This window comes from Lynx rufus, unplaced genomic scaffold (assembly GCF_022079265.1).
Source record: "Lynx rufus isolate CCGP_SWC_20201006 ecotype Redwood Valley unplaced genomic scaffold, mLynRuf1.p SCAF_4, whole genome shotgun sequence".
Lineage (NCBI taxonomy): Eukaryota > Metazoa > Chordata > Mammalia > Carnivora > Felidae > Lynx > Lynx rufus.
In genome coordinates, this window is record NW_025814856.1 from 122,433,301 (window position 1) to 122,449,731 (window position 16,431).

Consider the following 16,431-nt stretch of genomic DNA (forward strand, 5'->3'; position numbering starts at 1 on the left):
GATTTAAAGAAAACAGGCAATTGCCTTAACATTATTTTATATATTATTCATTATATATTATGTAATATATATTTATTATGTTACTAACTATATATCTCAATATATAGCAATTACCAAGATATTTCAAAAAGAAACAGAACACGTGAATTGACTATAATAACTATTATAAGTAATTAAGAAAAACTTTTTAAAAAACAACAAATATTAAAAAATAAAACCCCAAAACCTAAAAAGAGGCCTACAAAATTGGTCTGACGGCAGGTTCTACCAGACATCCAAAGAACACCATGTTAACCATTGTTAAACTCCCCTCAAGGTAGGAAAGGATGGTAGGTTCCCCCACTTATTTTGTAAAAATAGTATAAACTTGATACCAAAATCAGACAAGGAGAGTATAAGAAAGAAAATTAGAAGGTACTCTCATTTATGAACATAAATCAAAAAAAAAAAAAAAACCAAAACATACTAGCAAACCAAATTCATCAATATCTATCTGAAGTAATGCCTCATGACTAAATTAGACTTATGCTAGGAATATAAAGACATTGTAAGATTAGAAAACTTACATATGCAACATATTATGTTAATAAAGGAGAAAGACCATATTATCTCAGTAAATGAGAAAAAATGCATTACAGTTCTATACTTGGGTATTAATGATTTCAAAACAAAAGCAAAGAATAGATGTTAGATAAACTGTTAAAATTGTTAACAGCTTACCAGGGTTTTCAGATATAAGCTCAACATGAATGTTAGTTTCATTGATAACTCAGTAAGAAAAAATAAAAGCTTTTTTTTTTTTTTAGAATAATATTAACACCCATAGAAACTACAATAGCAGTAAGCTATGTTAAGAATACATCCTACAAAAGATACAAGGATTTTAAAACTTTACTGAAAGATCTAGAAGATCCAAAATGTCGAGGTATATTGTCTTGTGGATAGGAAGACTCAGTGTCATAAAGATGTCACTTAATCCCAAATTAATATATATAATTAATATTATCCCATTCAAATCTCGACTAGTTTTTTCATGTAACTTGACAAGTTGACTCTAAAATACACATGGACCAAAGAGTCCATATGGCAAGAACAGTCATATTCACAAAGAAGAAAACTGCTGGGGGGTGGGGGCTTCCCCTATGCAGATACATTTTAAGACTATTAATTAAGACATGTGTGGAAAGGACATAGGAATAGAGCCCATAAACACTCATGCATATATGAGAGACAGCATAGCACAGGGGTTAAGAGCCTGGACTCTTGGGAGTCAAGCCTTCCTCCCAAGGTTCAAATCCCAGCCCCTCCACTAATTCACTGTGTGATCTTGATCAAGTTACTTAGTTTTTCCCTCCTTCGATCTATAAAATGAGGCGACAGTACCAACTTCATAGAGTTGTTTTGAGGTTTGAAATGAGTTAAATTTTAGAAAGTCTGGCACATGATGGATCGTATGTAAATGTTAAGTAAATGAAAAAATTAAAAAATTGATTTGGCAGTGGTGGTATTATAGCAGTAGAGGAAGAATGAACTATACAAAGAATGGTACTGAGATCACTTGGTTATTGATGTAGAAAAACAGTTGAATCTTTATATTTGAAATAGGAATCAATTCCCGATTGACTGAACATATGCCTATGGAAACCAAAAAAAACTCTTACAAGTGTTGGAAAGAATGTAGAGAAATGTTCTTGGCCTCTTTGGGGGCTACAATACAAGCCTTCCCCCAGCCCCCTATAAAAACTTGAAGGAAAAGTTGATCAATGATCTGAACTGAACCCCCAAAATTGAAGTGTGCCTGCTCTTATAAGGATACCCATCCACTGAATGTTTTTACACCCAGTTCAGTTAGGCCACGGGCTTTATTTTTGAAGTACTTGCTTGCTTCATTCATGGTTCTCAAATTTGGACCATATTAACATTTTAAAACTTTTTTTGCATCATGATACTGTGAAAAAGTAAAAGAAAACTAGACCTCAGGCTGAGGTTTTTTTTGTTTTTTTATAATACACGAACAACAGTTGTAGTATCTGAAACAGTACTCTCCTTCAGCAACTTTCTGTAATGCAGTTAGCGCGTTGCAGTTGGTAAGTGGAAGAAACGGTGACGGTATAATGAGATGATCTTACTGGTTCATCCATAGTATTTCTCAGCACATCAGTGTTTTGCTCCAGCAAATAAAAGCAGATGAAAGCATATGTGGAAGCAAGCCATGGGAGAATACGATGCAGGTATACCGTGTTTCGTTGCACTTCGTTTTATTGCGCTTCACAAATACTGTGTTGTTTTACTAATTGAAGGTTTGTGGCAGCCCTGCGGAGCAAGTCTGTGGGCACCATTTTCCAGCAGCATCTGTATACTTCGTGTCTCTGTGTCACATTTTGGTAAATCTCAGAGTATTTCATACTTTCATTATTTATTTGTTACGGTGATCTGTGATCAGTGATTATGACTCACTAAAAATTCAGATGGTAGTTAGCCTTTTTTAGCAGTAAAGTATTTTTTAATTAAGGTAAAGTGTGGACATAACTTTGATATGCACTGGGAAACCAAAAAAGCTATTTGACTCTTTTTATTGCGATATTCACTTTATTGCAGAGGTCTGGAACCGAACCCCCATATATGAGGTGTGCCTGCTGTTATAAAGATACCCATCCACTGAATGTTTTTATACCCAGTTCAGTTAGGCCATGGGCTTTATTTTGGAAATACTTGCTTCATTCATAGTTTGTGCATTGGGCTTTTGTCTCCATATTAGTCCTTCCTTAGTCCTCTTAGGTCAAAGTTTATACCTTTGGGAAAAAATCCTGTATTTATAGTGGTATTTTAATTATTTGGAGCAAACACATCTTTGTTCTAGTTACCAGGTTGTATTGTTTGAGTGGTCTGCCTTTAACGTTTTTCCCATAAGCCCTGTTACTTTTAGTGTATGATTTTGTAGACAGCAAGGACCATCAAAAATGTGTATACTATATTATAGCTGAAGTATCTGGATGATAACTTCCTGCAAACCTATAAGAAAAAGACAAAACAGAAAATTTGGCAAAAGTTACCAGTCAATTCGGGGAAAAAAAGAGCCCCAAGTGCCAGTAAACATCCAGATGTAAGTTGGTGTACTTACTTGGTGGATAGCTCTGTAAGAGCTCTGTGCTGTCTACATCCTTACAACTCCGTAATTCCACTCCTGAGACCAGGCCTCCGAGGAGTCTGTCAGTGAAAGAATGGATACATACACTGCAATATGCTTATGTTAATGGAATATTATACACAACAAAAATGTAAAAACCAGAGCCTTATTAGCAGTTGTAAATCTCAGGTTGAAAAACACAGAAAAAGCATACTTGACGGTAGCATTTGTATAAAATTTAGAACACAGAAGCAATACTATATGTTGTTTTGGAATATGTACTTATGTAGTGATAGGTTAAGAAAATGTCCAAGAATGAGAAACACCAAATTCAGAGTAATGGTTTCCTGCTGGAGTTGGGAGAAGGGATTATAATATTTCAAATAACATGGGTTGATAGCAATTTACATGAGAAGGACCCTGGGTTTTAAATGATTAATTTCTCAGTATGAGCCGAAATTACATGGCTGTAAAATAAGAAGTGCCCATTTTAAATCACATAGGTACCGTGAATTGTTAATTCATGTGGAGTATTTTGTTCAGTGCTTCATTTAAAGGGGTATTCCAGTAGACCAGGGGACTGCTGGAGCCAAGTAAGTAGGATAGAAAGCAGGCTGAAAACCATGTCAGAAGCCAATTGGGGCAAGATTATTTAGACAGCAGAAGTCTTAGTGGCAACAGAAATTAGTGGTTGAAAGAATATTATTTGGATGAAATACTTTATCTTTTTTCCGTTCAGTTTTGTCCATTATTTTTACTTACCAAATTATCCTGTCAGGATATGAGAGTGATAAATACTAATTTTGCCTGTAAGCATATTTACCAAGCCTGCTAGCTTTGTGGTGTGTGCCAATTTGACACATCAGTGGGAGTGTTGAGCAGTTTGAATTCTGCTTGGGTAACTTCCTAGCTGCTGGGCAAGTTACTTAGCCTTATCGAAGGCTTTACCCATTTATCACAGTGAAAAAGAACTTTCTGCAGTGATGAAAATGTTTTGTATCTGTGCTAATAGAGGGGCAAATAGCCACGTGGCTTTTGAGTGCTTGAAATGTGGTCGTACGACTGAGGAATTGCATTTTTCTTTTATTTAATTGTAATGAATTTAAATAGCCACATGTGGCTTGTGGCTACTGCATTGAACAATGCAGATTACAGTGAGGATAATTATATGCACCCTGGTGTTTAACTTCCAATAAAATCATGAAATACTTTATAAATGCCAAGTGGATGATGGTATATTTACTTGTGTATGTGTATGTATTGTGTAGGGTGGGATAGAATTAAAATAAGTATTCAATACTCACATATAAAGATAGTCTTTTAAAAGGTGATTCAGGAGCACCTGGGTGGCTCAGTCGGTTGAGTGTCCGACTTTGGCTCAGGTCATGATCTCACAGTTCACGAGTTGGAGCCCCGTGTCAGGCTCTGTGCTTACAGCCCAGAACCTGGAGCCTACTTCAGCCTGCTCCCTCTCTTTGCCCATTCCCCGCTTGCGCACGCTCGCTCGCTCTCTCTCTCTCTCTCTCTCTCTGAAAAATGGATAAACACTGAATAAAAGATTTGAGAGGTGATGCAGTATTGTCCAGAATTAGAATTTAAAAGCTGCTTTTGATTACATTGATCGGTGGCATGAACAGAATAATACTTGGGTGAATGAATGACTATTTTGGAGAGAGAAATATCTGTCCAGATTTGTCACTTAATTTTGAATACTGGTAAAGTAGTGGTTCTTCAGATTTGCTTTTGGTGTAATGGTTGTTATATTTAAACTTTAAAGTACTTTATAGTATAATTTTGCGAAGATTATTTCCTTAACTTCTTTGAGTAATCAGAATGTGGGGTGCCTGGCTGGGTCAATCGGAAGAGCATGCCTCTCCTGATCTCTGGATCATGAGTTTGAGCCCCACGTTGCGTGTAGGGATTACTTTTAAAAAAATCAATAAACTTAAAAGATAAGTAAATAATCAAAATGTAGTAAACAGATCCTTATCTTTTACTTAGATATGCCAAATATGATCATTTAAAATACTGATTTTTTTTCCTGAAAAGATACATTAAAGTCAAGAAGTAAGAATTTTTTATTACAGCTGTCATGATATAAATAAGCATAAGTGTTTCAGTTTTTCTGGTTTTGTTCTTTTCTAGCTGCATAGATGAATGGTTTGAAGTAAATAGATCTTGCCCGGAACACCCTTCAGACTAAGCATCAGCTTCCTGTTTTATAGGTAATTCTCCCTTTTTCTGTTCTAATTGGCTTTTTAATTGTTACCGGAGTTATACATTCTCTGCCACCATTTTTATTCATTTATTGAAGCGTGTGTGTGTGCGTGCGTGTGTGTATGTATCCCAGACATTGTGTTTGGCTGCTATATAGAAAACTCACGTGAAAAGATATGTAGAAAACAACTTTGCTGATTCCTGAAAAGAGTTATACATTGAGTAACTTCCCCATTCTTGGTACTTTAAAATACATTGGCTTGTTTAATTTTAGTTTAGTGCTTAAACCCAGGAACTCTATGGCCGATATATTACTTCATACATGTACTACATATTAGTACACATTACCCCATTTTACCCCTGAAAACCTCAAGGCCTAAGTATTTAATTTCATGACTTTAAGAAGCAATATGCGTAATAGTCAAAGGTCATGTATTTAGCAAACAAAATCAAATTCTGTACTCTTATCCCTCACTTTACAAGTATATTCTTAGGTAATGCAATATATTGTAATTCTAATCATAATAATTAATTAGCATTTATGTTGCATTATGTGCCGGGCATTGTTCCAAGCATTTTACATCTATTAATAACTCATCTAATTGTTGGAACAACCCTTTGAACTCAGGACTCTTGCTATTCCCATCATATAGATGAGGAAACAGTTAAAGAGAGATTAAGAAACCTGACCTGTCAAGCCTAATTCCTCGGTAGAACTGGGATTTGAACCAAGGCATATTATCTCCAAAGGTTGTGTTCTTAGCTATTTTGCTGCTATTAGGTAGGAGCGTTTTCTTCAAAAAGTTGCATCATGCATTCATTCATTCAGTTCAATCTTTCACCTTAGTATCCTCAGCATATAATAAAGTGCCTGTCCGTACAGTAGGAGGAAAAAAGAAAAAAAATTGAATTTTAAACCAAATACAGAATTTGTTTTGGTCTGCTGATTTAGCTTATTCATTATTCTGCATTATCTAAAAATGTTCAGTGAATTGAATGATAACCTCACTTGACTATTGCTTTTTTCCACATTCCGTGAAGTGTGTTCATTTGACTTTGAAAAAAATAGTTAACTTAAATGTTATCTTCATATATGTGAAAAGCTTTTTACGAGAAGACTTGGAGAAATGACATAAAGCATTGGGATTTTACATCAAGGCATAACATGTTAGCGGATCCTGGAATCGTTTCAGGAGTTGGAGCCTCTGTGTTCAAAGGTTTAAGGTAGCAGTCGACAACAGTCTTTCCTGAATGGTTAAGACCAAAGACAGGAAACTGGAGCAGAAAGTTGCTCTTAATGATGATGATTTAATAGCAGATTAGAATATTGACAGGAGATTTGAGGTAACTTAATAGCCACCATAGCAACCAAAGAAAGAACTGCAACATTAATTGAGGCCTCTGTCACAATTACGGTAGGGTATGCGTGTGAAATGTGAAAGCCTTGGTGAACTGTAGGGTACTAGAGGACTGTCAGCTTTTGAACCTTCTACTGTGAGCTGATTCAGACCACACTTTGACACATTTGAAATATGAATTGGGATAAGATGGCCATGTAAAGAAAGTGTGGCGATAGAGTGATATTTTGAGTATATGTGCATAAATGTTTTTATTTGGCTGTGGAAAGGTTTTTTGAAGAGGAAGATGCTTTGAAATATCCTCAGTGTAACCTTATGTCTGGGCCAATAAACTAAAACTATAGGTAAAACTGTAGCAGCATTTTAAGAGAAGTACTAAAAACCAATGCTAATAAAATGAAATTTTTATCATAGTGTTTTACGTACCAAGGTAGTATGTCTAAATTTTTCACCTGTGGGTAAAATTAGTCTTCTGTAGGCAGTAAACTTTTCTGTGTGAGGTTGAATTTTATGATTAAAAATTTTATTTTATAAAAAAGTTTTGGAGCACCTGGGTGGCTCAGTCAGTTACGTGACCAACTCTTGATTTTAGCTCAGGTCATGATCTCATAGTTCATGAGATTGAATCCGCATCAGGCTCTGCACTGACAGCACAGAGCCTGCTTGGGATTCTCTCTCTCCCTCTCTCTCTGCCCCCCCCCCACTCACATTCTCTTTCTCTCTCTCTCTCTTTCAAAATAAATAAACTCTAAAAAGTAAATAAAATTTAAAAGTTATTTCATGATCTGATCAGCTAAATTCCTTTAGCGTCACAGTGAGTTATGGGGTATAAGGAACATGCGTCTCATCTCATAGTCATTATGCATATTGGTCTTAAACAGCATTTCAGTTTCCTTACCTATGTATTGGTGTTATCTTTTCATTGTTTTTGTTTTTTTTTTTCTTTTTGTATATAGAACCTGAGTTTGGTAACAGCTGCCTTAGAAATTTTAGAAATCAATGGAATCTGTCTCTGTGGGTCTTGAGTCATTTTTAAGAATGTATAGACATGGAATGTCTTGATTCTTTTATATTTTTGCTCCTGTTCTAACTGCTCTTATTTGTCAAATGATAAATTCCTCCTATCCCATTTGCTGTCCCAGATTAAACATACGGGTTTTGTTTTTTGTTTTTTTTTTTTAAGTATTTTTTAAGTTTATTTGTTTCTAGAGAGAGAGAGAGAAGGGCAGAACAAGAATCCCAAACAGGCTCTGTGCTTAGTGCAGAGCTGGACACAGGGCTTGAACTCATGAACCATGAGAACGTGACCTGAGCTGAAACCAAGAGTTGGATGCTCATCCAACTGAACCATCCAGGAGCCCCTAAATGTATGGGTTTGAGGAGTATTTCTTGTTAAGACATTAAAAAAAAATGTAGCAACACATGCAACATTTCTGATATTTTTTAGCATAAGAATTTAATGGATGGCCCAAAAGAGATACAGGACTGTCTAAGGTTTTGATTAGTCAGGAAAAATCGCTTCTCGGCCTTTTGGCTAAGATCAAGTGTGATTAGTCAGGAAACTGTTTACCATTTTTATTTGGTGATTTTAATTATATGGGGGAAGGTTAATAGGTATGCATAGGTATTGTGGGTGTGTGTGTGTGTTCTGTACTCTGGTCTTAATTGTGGAGGGAAAATGACTGTGATGTGGTAGATATTTTTCATGACTGTTTTAAGCTTTAACTGGTCCTGCTGTGTCCTTTACCTGTTCTTTTGCAGAACATTGATTTCATGAGTTTTCAGAATAGTAAGTAAATGTATGAAAACTTATAGCAACTAAAGCAGTGTTCCTGGGGAAATGGATGTTGTATTTTGATTTGTATTAGTATTATGAACCACTGCTTGAACTTCATGTGTCTGCTTCTCCACAGGTTTTCTTGTGTTTTCAAGATGCTTGAAAAACTGAGAGGAGATGAGGATCTGTCTCTGGAAAAAGAAAAACAAAACTGCAGGCATACTCAGCCAGAGATCTGAGTTCTGTGAGACTTGGTAACGCAGAGATGGACAATCACACGGGAAAAAACCCTGCTGAAGAGAGGGCAGTTGCCACAGAACTCAGTGTACCAAACATGCATATAGAGGACACACAGGGATTTTGAAAATGCTGCACCTCCCTTACTAGTCATCTACATAGGTAATACTGATAAACATTTTGTATTCAGACGCCAAAGTTAACTGATTTAAAAGTTGATTTTATTAAGTTCTCTAGAGCTGCGCAACTAGTTGTGTTTGACTTGTTTTTTTCTTGTTTGGGGTCACTTTATTTTCCCCTACATGATGTTTCTGTATTCATCTGTTCTTAAACTGAAGACCACATAATGTACTTCTATAAATTAAAGTCTTAAATGTGAAACCAAGAAATGAAATCAAGCAGTAAAACATTTTCTGAATGTAGACCATGATCTCAAGTTCTTCTATTTTTTCTCCTATGAGTAGAAAATAGACTTCTGCATAGGAGAGCTAAAATATGTTAGTATTTTAAATTCAAGGTTTAACATTATCAGAATGCAGTCCAAAGAGTAAATCAAGTTACATAATTACATTTTAATGAACTAAGGCTAAGGTTGTCTATTGAATTGCAATTTATTACACGTGTTATTTCCTCTTAAGTAAAACTGCTCAGTAGTTAATCAGTAATGAATCATCTTGCAGCAGCTATGCAACTTTTTAAAAAATACAAATTACCAATTTTAAGTGCTGCCAGCTATAATAACTTTGTTTTAACGGGTATTTTTGTTTGTTCTTTTCATGTAATTATTTCATTGTGCTTTGCATCTCCAGACAGTTTTCCCACATTTGGGTAGAATGTTTAGCAGGTTGTAAACTTAGTAACTTATGAAAAGGGTAAAATTTTCTTGAGTGGAACTTGGAATAACTTGAGGGACATTTTATATACTTTTAAAAATCAGAATTTAATTGGGATGCCGGATTTATAGCAATTTGCATCTTTAATTTTCCAGATAATCTGGAAGTTAGTGTTTGATAAATGATTTTTTAAAGCAAATATGAAGATTTTGTTAATTTATAATTTATTAATGTGTTATTACTGTAATTGAAAATGTTATAGATAATAGACTTTTAAATTCAGTCTTGTGTAGAAAGAAATGTATTAAGCAAAATTATGTGAATAAATATTCCCACATAATACATCTGAATGGTTACAAAATACTGGAAGAGAGCTATCAGGCTACAATAGTGAATGTCTTTTTTTTTTTTTTTTTTTTTTTAATCTAAAAAGATACCAATAAGTAGATTTCATATTTTCAACATACAGGGAAAATGTTATCAGTGAACATTTAAGCAGTGCACTTTACTTGGTATAATTGAAAGTTGCACAAGTACTGTTTCCTTATTTTACGCTTTCTTTAACGTATTTAAGTATTTGCTTTTCTATTTAATGCTGCTACTCTTACTCTCAAAATTTTTCCCTATTCTGCTTCTGTTTCATATTTTTTGAAAGGGCACGTACAGGAGCAACTGCTGCTACCCAGAAAAATTGGTGTTTTAGAAACAATTGAAAGAGTTTTTCATTGCTTTCTGTGTGATTCCAGACCAGATAACATTTTCCCTAAAGTTATGCTGTGAAATGCCTTTTGTTATGCTGCAATTGACAAAAGCGTCCCAAACCTCCATTGTGACGGCTGACAGCACGGTTTCATAGGTGCTTTTTAAACCAGTTATGGGAAATACTCTTCCCTCACGGAAAATCTTTCCTTCAATTTTCTTCTGTTACCATGAAATCTTAGTATGAATCCATTTTGTTTCACATTTTTAATTTTGTAAGCTTCCACACATAACACATGTACCCGCTCACCCCAGGAAAGACCTCTTAGAGTATTTTGTGAATGATTCATTTTTTTCCTACTACTGGTATATTGTTATGGTAAGAATTGTTTTGTTGTCTTCCGTTCTTAAAGGCACAGCTTAACTCTAGCTGTGGTAGTGACGCATTAATATTCTTCTGGAAGTTGATTTTCTGATATGTGATTTACTCATTGACTTTTTAATTTTACAGACTTTAGTTCTTTTCCTTCTGTGTCCTGTTCCATATCAGCCTCTCTCGCTCAGCCTCTGACCTACGGTTCTGTGCTGCAGCAGCTACAGCAGAAGAAAGTTCAGTGTTTGTTAGTTCAAGTGCTCCTTGATTATTATATTTGTCTAGAACAGTACTTACTTAAAATCTGTTTATAGCAGCCCTTTTGTGTTAAAATTGATAGAGGTTAGCATTTTTTACTTTAGGTTCAGTCTCCATCAATGACTCCCCAGAAAGAAGAATTTAGGAATTGAAAATGTTTTTATGCCCAGATGCTCTGGTTATTATTCAAAGTCAAAATTGCTACTCTGGAAAATATTGTAATATTCTACATAATGTCACTTACAATATTTGTGTATCTGTATGTGGACACTGAATAGTGTAAGTAGGATACAAAAATCACATTAGATATTTAAATATGTTGCTTGAAACTACTGACAACTGAATATTATGGAGACAAAATAAAGATTGAAAACCTAGCTATCAAGTTGGTGATTGATAGCCTTCCAGAATCTTTGTAAATACACGTTTTAAAATGAGATCGCACTTGCGTAAATAGAAAGCAATATGTTCTGAAATTTCACTTTAGTGCCACTCTTCATAATGGGTTTATTGCCAATTTTGACTCGTTTTACTTTGATCTGGCTTTTTGAATTTTGTTATTGTTATTGCCGGAATGTATAAGAGATAGTAAAATTATCCTGTCTTTGGGCTTTTTGCCAGAGAAATTAGCTAAACCTAGTCTTAATCTGTTTTTCAGATCTGGTTATAAATCTGATATAGATCGTGTTTTAAGAGCAGTGTTTGTGATTGAAATATAAGTAATGAATTCTATAACTGATTTTTTTGTGGTAGCTGAACAACATTTAAAAGGCCATATTGTTAACTCTTGCATGCTATATGGGTTTTGGTTTCTTTGTGCAAATCTTCTGTTTCTTTTAAGTGATACACAGTTATTTCTGTTCTCACCACTAAATACTTTATTAGAATGTAGCCCAAATGAAATGCCTGAGGATCACTGTCAGCATATTTTCAATATGTATTTTGAAAAGATTTCAGGTTAACAAATGTATTAGTGAAAATGGCAGATTCCTTTTCAAAGTTTATTTTACTTTCCCAATTTGGGTATAGTGAAGTTTAAGGGCAATTATTTAAATTAACATACTATAGCAAGACTAAGAGAAATGTCTTTAAATGAAAAGACAGTAAATTAAATGTAAATATTACCTAATCTTATTTACTAAGTTGGAGAGCTGAAGAAGAGAAATTTCCTAAAAGTAAGCTACATTTGAGCAAAGCATGAAACTCTTTAAAAATTCAAGAATAATTGAATTTACCATCTGATTGACATCCCTTTTATGCATTGATAATAATATCCGAATCATCCTATTTTTTCACAGAGGAGTTTCCATATAAATCAGATGAACTTTGTAAGACTTCATAGAGGTAAATGTTGCGTATTAATTGTGAGTACAGTCTGTGAGCTGCCGGAAATCTTCTAGTTCATTTGGGCCATTTTCTTGCAGTTTGATTTATCCTGAGGTGAACTCAATGCATATTGACAATGTGTTAAATGTGAAATGTCCCTTGTTCTTGTACAGGTATTTTCTAAGTTAAAAAAAAAAAAAAAATTTTTAGCATGCTGATACTTTTATCTCTGACCCCATCACTCCCCCCTTTTTTGAAGTGCGTAACTTCTGATTTTTTTCTTTACTATATTGTGAATGACAATAGTTAAATTATGTTTTACTGTTCTATTCCTCTGTATCCAGACCTTTTCATTCTGATACTAAATTGCTACTTGTTTTGTTTTGTTTTGTTTTGTTTAGAGGAAATTGCTACTTGGTATACTCCTAGTAGTGATTCTTATTCATGAACAGCTGAATAGGTAAAACTTTTGGTAATAATTTACTCAGGCAGTACTTTGAGTGCCATATTCTGGGAATGCTGTGTTGAAGCTGGGAAACTGAATGTTCTTTTTCCATCACAGAATTCCTGAATTGAATGGGAAATACCTGGTCTTTGAAGTTCAGCTGATTCTCTGGAAAGAACTAAAGGCATTGAAGAAAACCAGATATATTCATATTAAGTTTTAGCTGAAAATGCAGTATGACTAAGGGGAGTTGGTGTATTTTCAGATGTGAAGCCATCATTAATTTTAGACCAATGGCTAACAATAAGATAAATTGTTAGTTGTTTATAGGGAATCAAAGAGCAGTATGGCATAAACTCACATCTCAGAAATGAAAAATTTCAAAGTAAGATTGCAGTATTTGATTAACCAACATTGTGCTTCCTAGCTCTGCCCTGGACTGTGAGGCCGCTGTCAGGACTGCAAGTCTTAGAATCAGAAGTGACTGATTTCTCCTATTATTAAATTCTCATGCCTTCCATTTTGATTTGATATGCTGAGATTGACTGATGGTTTATGTTTATAAACTTACAGTCCTGCCTGTACCCTGTTACCAGTGACCCTGGTGCTAGCATCTTGAAAAGGTTATGTTATTAGTCATTAGCATTTTGAGCACGTGTGTGCATAGAATACAGTTAACAGACCCTATAGGGAGATCAAGAGATATTTTGGAATTTGATGATGATATTGGTCTTTATTACAGAAGTCCATTTCATTTTATTTCTTTCCAATGATTATATGAGTGTCTTTTTTTTTTTTTTTTAAAGAACATCACAGTAATAGTATTTATTTCCATTGGTTTGTTCATGGTTTCAACAACTCTTCTGTAATACCTCTTAATTTCCTCTATTAGAAAGTATTTTCCTGTTAAATAAGGCATCAAAAGCATCCATCAGAAGAAATCTAGAAAATGTATTAGGAACAACTTGTATTAGTATGTTCTAAACTAAAATGGAACAATTCATGATTGATATTTTAATAAATAAAACTTCCGAATGATCTTGCCAAATTATCCTGTTATTTAGAAGTATAACATAAGAGAATGCTTTCAAGGAAATTTGTCATATCCACTGTAATGCCTAGAAGTTGACAGTACATTATAATAAAACTGAGAATTACCTGATTGCTGAAAGGTTACCATGAATTAACTGTTGTCACAGTTTCTTTATCTATTTTTGTATACCCGTTAAGTTAAAAATCAACAATAGCTTGAGAAATTACGTAATGGTAATGAACAAAGAAAGAGGTCTTCATTACCTTAACCAGGAGTAAAAATGTACTTTGAAATTTCTACTGTGAAACCTATTTGTAAGTTTTTTAATTGAAATATGATTGTAGTAGAGCTATTAAGTTTTGGGGTGGGGTGGTCTGTCAATGTGTAATCATAACTTTAAAAATTTAGACTGTATTTAGTAACATTCCATCATGTTTTTGAAAAAGGAGTAATTGATCTTTTGAAGTACAGGTTTCATGATGTGTAAGAGGTATTGAGCTTTGTAGCAGAGTGGTTAAGAACATGGGTTCTGGGGCCAGACTGCCCAGTTTTGCTATCTTTGTGACATTGGGCGAGATGCTTAACTCCTCTGTGCCTTGCCTTTGCCTATAAAAAGAGGTAAAAACAAACAAACAAACAAACAAAAAAACTGCCTACCTCCAGGTTGTTGTGAGGGTTAATTGGGAAGGTGCACGTATGCAACAGACACACAGCAAGCACTTCATGATGTTAGGGGTGGTTAAAGATGATAAAAATATTTGTGCTTATCTATAAATAAATAACTTGTCATTCTCTTCAGTCACGAGGTGTAGAAGTAATGTCTTAAGCCTTTAGCTGACCTATTTAAGAAACCCCATTGTAGATTCTGTTCTTGCTTAAAGATTGACTCTTTTCAGCAAGTATGTATTAAGCAGACTTGGTTTTATGGACTGTTATGGACCAAGAATACAGAAATCCAAGATAGCTAGCCTCTGAGACCTTAATTAAACTTTAGTGGGTGAAGCAAATAAGTGAGCAAACCTATAATAAGTTGTAATAATTGTTATTGTAGACACATACACAAGATGCAAATGGTCATTAGACCATAGGTCATGAGACTAGGCAAGAGAATGATTAAGTCTTTAAGAACAAATAGATCATACATAGCTCCAGGGGGTATGGATAAAAGGACTTGTGGAGTGGGAAGTGAGCCTAAGGCAGAAAGCATAGCACACACAAGCAGGACATTCTTGGAGAGTTGCTATGTCTAGAGAGGTAAGCAGGTGGCAAATCACGAAGGGATATACGTCCCAGACTACAATTCAAGGGTTTTAAACAGGAAAAAGACCAATTTACCCATACAGAAGAATGAAACTACAGGCAGAGAGACTTTGTTGGAAAATTTATAGCAGTTCAAGCAAGATAATGAGGGACAAAACCAAAGGAGTGACAATAGGAAAAAGAAAGATGGAGGCACTTACAAGTTTTGAGAGCAAAATGAACTCCACTTTAGTAGTCATTTAGATGTGAGGATGAAAGACAAGACCAGGACAACTCCCGTCTGTCCTTTTGCCACAGCTTGGAGGGTTGACTCTTAAGGACAGAATATTTCCACTTGGGGAAAGCTGATTATGCCAGAAATACTCCCTGGAGAACCAGAGAGAAAGATTACCAACTCTAACATAAATTAGATCTGAAATGGGAGGCAGAGCCTTGAGAGAGAAGCCAGACAGTTGGCAAGTTGTGAGAAAGCGAGAGAGAGAGAGAGAGAGAGAGAGAGAGAGAGAGAGAGAGAGAAGGTTTAGGAGTGCTCTCTAGACACAAATGTTGCCAACACCATTAGGGCAGTAAGTGCATGCGATAAGTAAGGTACACTTTTCTAGTGCAATGACTTCTAGGTCGGTTGAGTTGGGCCTTCTCCCAGCAACTCCCCCCACCCCCATAGTCCCCCTTAACATCCAATACCTGTTGGAATAGGGCCATGCTTTCCCAGCTTTGTCTAGTGAAGTGCTGAAATGCATTCTGAAGCATTCATGAGGTTTTCTCTCTGGTTCATCTGTCCCAAACTCTTTTCATTATGCCAGTCTTCTCAGACATTCACAACAGAAGTAAGCTATTGTTGGAAGTAGACTATTCCAGAAGAGGCTTATTGGTTCCTGGAAGGCTATGGGTTGCCCGTGGGTGCACTATGATTATCTTTGTTCAGCAGACAGAGAAAGATGACTGATAAGCTTATATTTAGTTCCTGGAGAAGCAGCAGAAACCTTGGGGCATCCTTGTATTATATTAGGTCAAGGACTCCCCCACAAATTCCCTAATCTAATACAACATATCTGTAGGATCACCAGACTTTCACAGGTTTCTCCAAATTGGTTCAAAGATACACCTGTAGATAACTTGGAACTTCCTAGACCAGGAATTCCTACAAAGCAAGATCTGTGAGAATAGTAGAAACTTAACACCTTAGAGGGAGTTGTCCTAAAATGTAAAAAATAAAAAAAATAAAAAACATAAGTATTACTGCATGATTTAAGATTTGATTTCTCACATAAAATGAAAATAATTTTTCTGCAATATCATACTGATGCTGTAATTATAAGACCATTCCGCCATATAGTGCCTTATTTGTCTGGTTCTTTTCCATGTATTCATGAATTCAATGTTCATTATTTTATCAGCATTAAAAAGTACTTGACCAAAAACTACAACAAAGTCAGTTTAAGACTTAAATCCTTTGGGCGCCTGGGTAGCTCAGTCGGTTAAGCCACC

The 16,431-nt window shown here is 35.1% G+C and overlaps 1 protein-coding gene across 1 annotated transcript in view; it reads left to right on the top strand.

Annotated features, from left to right (window-relative positions):
• ZNRF2 (zinc and ring finger 2) overlaps positions 1 to 15,425 on the top strand; it is a 102,104-nt gene extending 86,679 nt beyond the window's left edge. Inside the window, exons 4-5 of the mRNA XM_047094852.1 lie at positions 5,273 to 5,352; positions 8,616 to 15,425. Coding sequence (XP_046950808.1) covers positions 5,273 to 5,330 — 58 coding nt within the window. The 3' untranslated portion in view covers positions 5,331 to 5,352; positions 8,616 to 15,425. The remainder of the gene's footprint in view (positions 1 to 5,272; positions 5,353 to 8,615) is intronic.
• Positions 15,426 to 16,431: the final 1,006 nt, after the last annotated feature.